This window comes from Nicotiana attenuata, unplaced genomic scaffold, assembly GCF_001879085.1.
Source record: "Nicotiana attenuata strain UT unplaced genomic scaffold, NIATTr2, whole genome shotgun sequence".
In the NCBI taxonomy this organism is placed as follows: Eukaryota; Viridiplantae; Streptophyta; class Magnoliopsida; order Solanales; family Solanaceae; genus Nicotiana; species Nicotiana attenuata.
The window spans coordinates 120,004-130,241 of NW_017670809.1; the positions used below are offsets into that span (position 1 = coordinate 120,004).

At 37.0% G+C, this 10,238-nt stretch overlaps 1 protein-coding gene across 1 annotated transcript; it reads left to right on the plus strand.

Moving 5' to 3' along the window:
- The first annotated feature begins 1,816 nt into the window (after positions 1-1,816).
- LOC109243538 (oxysterol-binding protein-related protein 1B-like) lies at positions 1,817-6,660 on the plus strand. Its single transcript, XM_019410481.1, has 9 exons — positions 1,817-2,219; positions 2,811-3,027; positions 3,681-4,120; positions 4,206-4,361; positions 4,541-4,708; positions 4,783-4,923; positions 5,141-5,362; positions 5,655-5,768; positions 6,094-6,660. The coding sequence occupies exons 1-9, from the start codon at positions 1,833-1,835 to the stop codon at positions 6,250-6,252; spliced, it is 2,004 nt and encodes a 667-aa protein (XP_019266026.1). The 5' UTR covers positions 1,817-1,832; the 3' UTR covers positions 6,253-6,660.
- The last annotated feature ends 3,578 nt before the right edge of the window (positions 6,661-10,238 follow it).

Below are 10,238 nucleotides of genomic sequence, written 5' to 3' on the forward strand. Positions count from 1 at the left end.
TTTATGATATTGAAGGAATTTTAGAAACTCATCCAAAACTAAGATTGTTGGACTAGGAGCTGTAGCATTATTTCCTCCTTGCTTATTATTTCCCGTCATGTTCCCAACCAAAAGTATCAAAATAACTTAAGGTAAAAATAGCAGAACTCTACTAAAAGTACTCCAATAGAGCTTAGATCCAAACATTAGTAAGTCAAAGAGAATTATATCACGTCCCCACTTTCTTCAAACAAAAAAAATAATATCCAAATGAGAATGAAGAAACAATCTTTGCTTTCTCCAGAACTTCTGGTTCTCCAGAGATTAAGAAATTAAATCAACCAATTAGAGAACAGAAGCACTACAAAACAGAGAAGCCATAGAGATCAGCAAAAGAGCTCACAAATCAGAGAACCAAATCGAAAAAAATTTATGATCGTGATCCGTAGAACTTCGTAGAAGAGCAACCCCAATAACTAATATTTGTGAATCAAAAAACATAAATCAGCCAAAGGGAGATGAGAACCAAAAGTTTCAGATCTGACCGAGAGAGAGAAGTTGATAGATTCTTCCAAGTATAACAAAACAAGAGCAGCGTGGTCCATTGGTCAGGGAACCACCACGGTTTGTCCGGAAACAGAGAGGTATCTTGCGAGTGAAAGCTAGATACAAAACCGACGTCTCATGTGCTAGCACGCGTCGTTGGGCAGTGCCTTGCCGGGAAAAAAAATTATGTCGGCACTTGAGACTCACACTCGTCAACTCCGGCAGAGTAGTAATCCCCAACTCTAACGAGGCTCTGATACCATGTTAAATATAGAGACAATAGAGCAATCTCACTTATGTTGTATTCAAGAAGTAACAAGTATATATACAAGTACATAGAGCTAGCTATGTATATTACATAAGATTATGTCTACATTCAATATCTAACAAAGTTAATTCTGAGACGACTAAATTTTAAGATTTTATAAATTTCGATTATTCTTTAAATACTCTAAATGGCTATTGTGCACTTTGTCCCTTATATTTTTAGCAATTCTTTAGATTATGATAATAAAAGGTCCACTTTCAAAAAGTGATTTGCTCGAAAAGTTTATGTGTGATCTGTGTTTGCTCAAAAGTTATTACATATCTTATGAGTGCAAAACAATACAAATAATCACGGGAAAATCATAGCAAATCGTAATAATCCGTTGGACCAAATGAAAGAAACGAAAATAAGTACTTAGAATTAGGGGGAGAAACATTCGAAACCTTTATTGATAATATTTGTTTGGTCTGCCTCTTCATGAAGAGGTTCAGAGCCTTACAATGGTGTTTTCTCTTCCCATAAGATAGGTATATTTTTCCCTTCTCTCTCCTGTCTATAGTGGTGAAGAAGCAGCCCCACTTTCTAGGGCTTCTACTCTTAGTATTTATAGCTGTGGGCTTCGTGAGCTGGCAATAAGTGGCCGTGACCACGTTGGGATCTCGCCTTTATGGTGGCGGACAGGCCATGGCCCTGTTGATCTAGCCGGATGCGGGTTGAACATCGTCATTTCTGAGTGGTCGTACCACTAATTAATCATGAATTAACTTAAAACGGAATTAGCCTCGTTAATTATCGTGGGGTCGGATTCTGACACATACAATCTGTATTCTGTACTTTAAGAAATTCAATGATCAATGAAAATTGAGAAAAGGATAAATAATTTCTCAGCGCCCAAAATACACGCAAGTATTTAAAACCGCCGATTTTCGCGGCAAAACTTCACATGCAGGATAACTTCGGATAAATTCATCATTTTTTCCCTCTTGGATTACGTAGAATTCTCTTATTTCAATCACATTAAGATTTACACATCAAAACCATGCATCTTTTGTGTTGTAACCAAAAAATCATGCATCTTTTATGCTGTGTCACCGCCGTGGCTGACAAAAACACGGCGGCAGTACGTCGTCGTCCACCGCATGCGGCTGCTCCGTTGAACGTAAATGATAATGTAGGGAATGCAATTTGTGGAATACTATATAAATGGGTAAATTTTGGTAAAGGGTGGCGGCCCCGTTGGTTTGTTCTTCATGATGGTGTGCTTTCGTATTACAAAATTCATGGACACGAGAAAATTGTGATTAATTTAGAAATGGTGAAAGGATTCAATGTTATAGGGAAGAAATCATTTCGGTTTATTAATAGCTCTAAATCAACCGCTTACAAATCCCTCGGCCACAAACCATTACGTCAAATCCACCTAAAGGTATCTTATTTATAGAGATTAGATGATAATGTTAACAGATTATGCTTTCTGGATTGTGTTTTTTGCCCTTGTTCTAAAAGAAAAATGATGGTCAAAAGATCTAATTTTGGGTCTTAATCCAATATTAATTCTTTAATTATCTGAAAAGTTAATTAATTTATATTTTTAGAAATTGTATAAACGATGGAATTCCCTTTGTTTCATTTTATATGTTTTGTATTTGCATAATAATGGCATGAGATGAGTTTAGATAGAGTAACATGGTCGTTTAGAAATAGCCGACTCCAACTTGTTTGAGATTGAGGTATAGATGATTGTGCACGTAGTTAAAGAAAGATAGAAAGACGTTTGACATATACCACGCTATCATTAACTTGTGCTGTTAAACATGTCATAATATTTATGACTATATAGTAACATGTTATTAAGGATAAACTATATCGAATCATACAAAATAGTATTGAGGGAGTCGTATGTTCTTATGCCATGTTTGGCTAGACAAAAGCTGTCTGCTAAAAAAACAAATTTTTACTGGTAATATGAATCTTGATTTTGGGTGGGATAATCTAGTTAATACTACTGTCTGTATAGGTCTCATCAGTAATGGGAAGTTGTTCAGATGAACGGCGGTTTTTGATAAATGCTGGGAAGAAAAAGCTGCATTTGAGGGCAGAGACTAAAGAGGACAGGTTAATATGGTTGGAAGGATTGGTTGCAGCTAAGAAGTCATGTTTAACAAGTGATTTTGTTCATATGCCTAGAACGAACACTAATTGCAAGGTTTCAACTCAGGAAAGCAGGATGAAAGGTTAATGTCTTTACTTGAATCTTTCAGAAAATTTTAGCCATGAATATATTGTTCTTTCGTTTTCTCTGTTCCTTTATTTTGTTCTTTACTTGATTTTCTTATGGTTTTAAGTGCTACTTAGTTGTAGATTTCTTATTACTATTTGTTGTTTCTTTCGCCTAAATGTTCTTACAACTTGATAGCTAGTGTTACGGTTTGTCGCTACTGCTTCTTTTTTTCATCTTTCTTTGAATCGAGGATCCACCAGAAACAGCCTCTCTACCTTCTCAAGGTAGGGATAGGTCTGTGTACACACTACCCTTGCCAGACCTGGATTCCACTGGATTGTTGTTGTTGTTGTTGTCGTTGTTTAAGTGCTACTTCGTACATTTAACTGCAATGTTTTAGAACTTGGAGATGTGAGCAAGTGACATTGAAAATGGTAGTATAAAATTTGGTTCTTCCCTGTGCTACTTCATACATTTTAGTGCAAATGCCTGACAACTTGGAGATGTGAGCAACTGACATTGAAAATGGTAGCCTAAGAATTGGTTTTGACTTTTAAGTAATGATAAGCGAGAAATTGTTTTGTATGTTCTTTGCAGTCATAAATTTATGGTCTAACTTTTGGTTCCTTAGGCTTAAGTTTCCTAATTTTCTTCAAGTATTTCCAGGAAGGAGCACGAGCGGGTCATATGAAGAGCAGTATAGGCAAATGGATACTGATGATGATGTTCACGCCAATAACTTGTTTTTTGATGCAAAAGATTTTCTTTCCTCTAGTTCGTTGAGAAGCAGCGAGCCTTATGATGAAAGCTCGTCTTCTGATTCTGAGAATGATGAGATTCATCCATCTGAAGATGGTCTTAGTTCTTTTATGAGATTTGTTGAATGTGACTATCCGTATATAAAGCGAAGAGAGAAATTGCCTGATCCAGTTGAAGAAGAAAAGGGAGTAAGCCTATGGTCAATGATCAAAGATAACATTGGGAAGGATCTAACTAGAGTTTGTCTTCCTGTGTATTTCAACGAACCGCTCTCTTCTCTGCAAAAATGTTTTGAAGATTTTGAGTACTCTTACCTTCTTGATCAAGCTTATGAATGGGGGAAAACAGTAAGCATGCATTTCTTTGAGAATACAATGTGTTTTCCACCTATAGGCCTTTTGAGATGTGACAGAGTCGATTTTTTTTTTGTAGGGTAATAGACTTATGAGGATGTTGAATGTAGCAGCATTTGCTGTATCTGGATATGCTTGTACTGATGGTAGAAAATTCAAGCCATTCAATCCATTGTTGGGCGAGACGTATGAAGCCAATTACCCGGACAAGGGACTGCGTTTCATCTCAGAGAAGGTACTCTTAGCAGCAGGAAATGGTCCCTTTTCCTCGTTCGAGATAGTTATATGTTGTGCTTCTGGTCTCATAGATTTTGACTCCCTATGTTCATATTGGATGGATGTCATGCTTTCTTTTCTCAACAAAATGACATTAAAGTTTGATAAATTGCTCTTTTTTCCTGTTGAGATATATAGGTAAGTCATCACCCCTTGACTCTTGCTTGCTACTGTGAAGGCCGCGGTTGGAAAATGTGGGGAGATACCACTTTAAAAAATAAATTTTGGGGTCCATCAATTCAACTTGATCCAGTTGGTGTCCTTAACTTAGAGTTTGATGATGGAGAAGTATTCCGGTGGAGCAAGGTATGTGTATCATAGTGACAAGAACTATAGCTCCTCGCGTAATAGTTGCTGAACTGTTGACTTTATACTATCAGGTAACGACTTCAATCTACAACCTCATTTTAGGGAAACTCTATAGCGAACACTATGGTATGATGCATATCGAAGGAAATGGCGACTACTCTTGCAAGCTTAAATATAAGAAGCAGTCCATTATGAATAGAAATCCACACCAGGTGCAGTATCTCCACATTATCAGTGTTAATAGTGTCTTACTTCTTTTGTTTATCAGTAATAGACACTTAAACAAATCCTGTTTTCGACACTGCCCTTTGATAAAACCAATTCCTCCTTTGGTTTTCTTTGACAGTTCTATTCGTTGAGTGGATTATGCTATTCTAAGAGGATGGTTAAGGCTTCACTAATGATCTGCATACAAAATTTGCATTACAGGTACATGGAGTTGTACAAGATCGGAGTCAAAAGACAATGGCGACTGTGTTTGGGAAATGGGATGAAAGTTTGCATTACTGTAACGGGGATAGCTCATCGATGGATTTAGGACAAGATAAGGCATATTTGCTTTGGAAGCGTCGCAAATCATCAGAATTCCAAACAAAGTATAACTTTACGCGTTTTGCAATCACCCTTAATGAGCTATCTCCTGATCTTGAGGTACTGAAACACTATAGTTGATAGTCTTTTCTGTAACCAATACTTCTGCTTTATGCAAATATATAGTACAGTCAAACTTCTATAACAACCTCGTTTGTTCAGAATTTTATTGGTTGTTATAGCGAGGTGCTGTTATAGATAACATGTATTATAACATATCATGGAAACTGGTTCCACAAGAAACATGGCTTTTATAGTGAACGATTGTATATAGCGATACTGTTATAGAGAGGTCTGACTGTACTCTTTTCTCACATGGTGATACATATGCTACCGTTACTTCCGTCAACAGGAAAAGTTGCCTCCAACAGATTCAAGGCTTAGACCTGATCAAAGATTTCTTGAAAATGGAGAATATGAAATTGCTAATTCGGAAAAGTTACGTCTAGAGCAGAGGCAACGCCAGGTGATGTTAGCTAGTTTCATGTGTCTAATTTGGTTGGAGTAACATATTAGTTTCATTTTCAAGTCTTGGTACATGAAACAGTTCTAAATTATTGGTATTAACATTTTGGTTTGGAGGGTGGTTATCCATACGGATGACCTGGGATCGAATTCCCTCTCAATGCCTTCTGGGTTGAGCCAGTCGCAAAGGGTTTGCCTAGTGCGGTTTATATCTCCTGTATAGTCTGCGGCTTCCTCCTTACCAAAAAAGATCATTTCAAAATATTTGCCATTACATTATATTGAAGCTTCAGATAGAGTTTGCATAACAAGATATAATTATGCAGGCATCAAAGATGCAGGAAAGAGGCTGGAAACCAAGGTGGTTTACACAGCCAAAAGGTAGAGATACATATCAGTATAAAGGAGGATATTGGGAAGCCAGAGAAACTGGTAAATGGGAATCATGTCCACATATTTTTGGTGAAGTTTCAGATGAAATTTGACCATCTTTTTGACAGTAATGGCCAAGTTAATTGGAATAGGATGTGAAAGATAAAACCACAAAATATAAATAGATAGTATAGACTTGTTTCTTGTGCCGAGGGTCTATCGAAAACAGTCTCTCTATCCCCAAGGTCCAGATAAGGTCTGCGTACACACTATCCTCTCCAGACTCCACTTGTGGAATTATACTAGGTTGTTGCTGTTGTATAGTATAGACTTGTGAAAAATGTAATCAGATATAGAGTTGGAGGTTAAAGATGGACAAAAAAGAGGTTGTTTTGCCTTTTACTTGTACTAATAATTTTCTTTTGTAGAAAGTTTCTTATATTTCTTTTAGGTTTTCCAAGTCCACCGTATTGTGTATGCCCCAAATCTACTTTGATAATTCAAGGAATTGTTTCATTTTACAGCATGCAAAGATTTACTTCAGACCATAAGATGTATGAACTGTAATTTTTATTTATGCTTTACAAACTTTACTGCTCCTCGAAAGTTATGTGTCTAATGGATATTGGAAAACAATATTATTCTTTTTTAAATAGACTAAAAGACAGAAGTGCACATAAAATGCTCATATTTCTAATGTGTGACTAAAGTTTTTTGTGAAACCCTAAAAAAAAAAAGGATAAGTTAGCCTACTACAATCATATTATTCCCTCCGTTCCAATTTATGTGAACCTGTTTGACTGGGCACGGAGTTTAAGAAAAAATAAAGACTTTTGGAATTTGTGATCCTAAACAAGTCAAAAAGGGGCCAGAGTATTTATGTGGTTATAAAAGCTTCTCATTGAGGGTAGAATTGTAAGTTTAAACTAAATTGTTACCAAATTTAGAAAGGGTCATTCTTTTTTAAACGGACCAAAAAGGAAATAGGTTCACATAAATTGGAACAGAGGGAGTAATAGATTAGTGAAATTCAAATAGATTATATATTTATAGGAAAAATAGAAATCTTCACATATGATTTATTATTTTACTCGTGCTTTGTCACGACCCGGATTTCCCACCCTCGGGAGTCGGGATGACGCCTACTAGTGAAATCTAGGCAAGCCGACAATTACAGATTTTATTATCCTTTTTCCTTATCTTTTAACAATTTCACAAGTTAACATATGATCAACAACGGAATAAAAAGTGCGGAAGACGAAATTCAACAATTTAACTTAATACAAATACGGTTCCATAACGTAATCCACCCAGAACTGGTGTCACAATCTCACGGACTATCTAAGAATACTACAAATAAGGTCTGAACAAAGAAAAATACATGTGTGTCTCTGAAATAAGTAAGAACAGAAGGAAATAGGATAGAAAAGGGACGCCAAGGCCTGCGGACGTCTGTAGGACTACCTCGTGTCTCCGCTGGACTGAAGGAGAAACCTCACTGTGGTCCAAATGCTCCAGCATCGGGATCTGCACACAGTGCATAGTGTAGTATCAGCACAACCGACCCCATGTGCTGGTAAGTGTCGAGCCTAACCTCGGCGAAGTAGTGACGAGGCTAGGACAAGACTACCAAATAAACCTGTGCAGTTAAATTATATACGGCAAATAATGGTAACAGAAACTAGCAGTTAAAGATGGAAAGGGGAAACATGCTGCGGGGAATATAAAGTACTAACAGAATTTCAGTAGAGAAGCATAAAGAACACCATAACTTCATATCAGCAAGAATAAGGAAAACAGTTACAAGTGCACGGCATCACCCTTTGTGCTTTTACTCTCGTTCTCACCATAAGAATCAATATTCACTTTTATTCTTTCTTGTTGCGGCATGAAACCTGATCCTAATTATTTAATACTGTTGCGGCGTGCAACCCGATCCCAATCATTTAATACTGTTGCGGCGTGCAACCCGATCCCAATCATATAATGATGTTGCCGCGTGCAATCCGACCCTACCTGTCCACCCTTATTACTCCTTGTTGCAGCGTGCAATCCGATCCCATATAATATTGTTGTGGCATGCAACCCGATCCCAATATACAAATCAACACCAATCACAGAAGATTCCCGGCAAGGGAACAATAGTATAACAACAATATCCCAGCAACGAAAACAATATCAGAAGCAATAACATCCCGCAAGGGAAACAATATCATAAACAATAACATCCCGGCAAGGAAAACAATATCATAAACAATAACATCCCGACAAGGAAAACAACAATATATCTCATCTCGTTTCCACAATCACTTCACAACTGATGATAGGCTATAATTGCGTATTTTAGTCGTTTATTACACTCTAATTTACTGCACTTTAATTGAGTTTGAGCTTTAACCGCTAGTGTTTTGCACTAACTGTGTGTTTTATGCCTTGTAGGAGTGATTCTGAGCTATGTAGATGTTATGGAATGAATTCAAGTGATTTGGAGCTTTGAAATCTGAGTAAAATCTCAAGGAATTAAGACGAGATCGTGTTCGGGGGTCAACGGATGATAACATATGTGAGAAATCAATACAGCGGGTTTAAAGGTAGGTTTAGAAATAACAAAGCCTTGACGTGGTCATAAAAAGCCAACTAGTGTAGTTCGAAAGGATATGTCTAGTAAATTGTTGTAGTTGCTCGAGAGAGAATTACGGCATCTAAAGTGCTCACGATCAGTAGAGAATACATTGGCAAAATTGTAGGGAACATAGCTAGAAGGATTCCGACAATTGGGAAAATCATAACTCTAGACCTCCTTAATTTAGTCTCCAACCCTTTGTCTCGTTAGTTGATAATTTTACCGCTTTGTAGTATTTGCTAGTTAATTAGTTAGAAATATAAATCTCAATCTTTATAATTTAGAAAATTGTTCAATCTTGTCTTCTTAGTGATATTAAACAGATACAACTAAGCCTTAGTTCTTTGTGGGATTCGACTCCGGACTTTTAGATCGGATTATATTTGCAGCGACCGCTTATCCTTTTTAGGACTAGAGTTGCGCGTGATCAAATTTTAGCGCCGTTGTCGGGGAACTAACGGTGTAGTTGTAGTTGTATATATTGCTAGGGTTCAAGTTAGAACTTTTATTTTGTTTTGTTTTTTTTTCTTGTATGTTTTTTTATAACTGTTGATTTGAGAAACATGACATCTTGGAATTATGGGAATTTAGGTGTAGATAATTCTACTATTGATCTCCATACATATTGTGAAGGAAACCACTCGTGGTAAAATTTTCAAAATGTTCCTGAGAGCGAGTTATGTGCACTAACTCATTCTTATTTGTGGAATGTGTGTGATGTGTGTGGTGGTAAGAATGGTCACTTTTATGGTTGTGCTTATATTTCTTATCTTCCCCCACCCCTTACTATGATGGTTCTACCTTTTCTTGTGAAGTTAACAGGAACAAAGAACCCGGGGATGCAGACTTGAAGGAGATCAAGGATATGTTAAAGTGTCTTCTGAAACAAAATAATGAAAAATAATTGCCGATAGAAAGGCAAGAGGCAACTATTCGCAAGTTGGAGGCTCAATTGAGTCAAGTGGTTGGAGTTTTTAATGCTCAACAAGCCAATATTGAGGATAGTAGCCAAGAAGAGCATGAATTTGAGGTGTTAATTCAGGAGGTCAGAGTAGAACATCAACAACCTAGCCAACTACAATTTGAGGATGTCAATGTTGAAGAAGTGAGACTTGAGCCAGCCAAGGACTTTGAGGATATAAATTTTGTTGGCTCTAGTATCATTGATGTTGAGGATGTTGAAAGTCCTGAAGTTCATGTGTATGAGCGCATTGGTCCACACTCCAAGCATTTTTCCACATTATGTTTGGATGATGATATGGAAATAAAGTCATCCGAACCAATTGAAGAGTCAAGGAATGAGGAACAAGGTGCATATATTCTGGAATTCTTCTTGCCAGAAAGTCAGGATTACATACCTCATACAAAGGCCAAGGAGTGCAGAATACTACATTATTTCCTTGGGCCAGTTAGATTCGTTCCACCGCCCCATGACCATAATCATAAGCTTGAATCAAAACTTGGGGTTCAATTCAT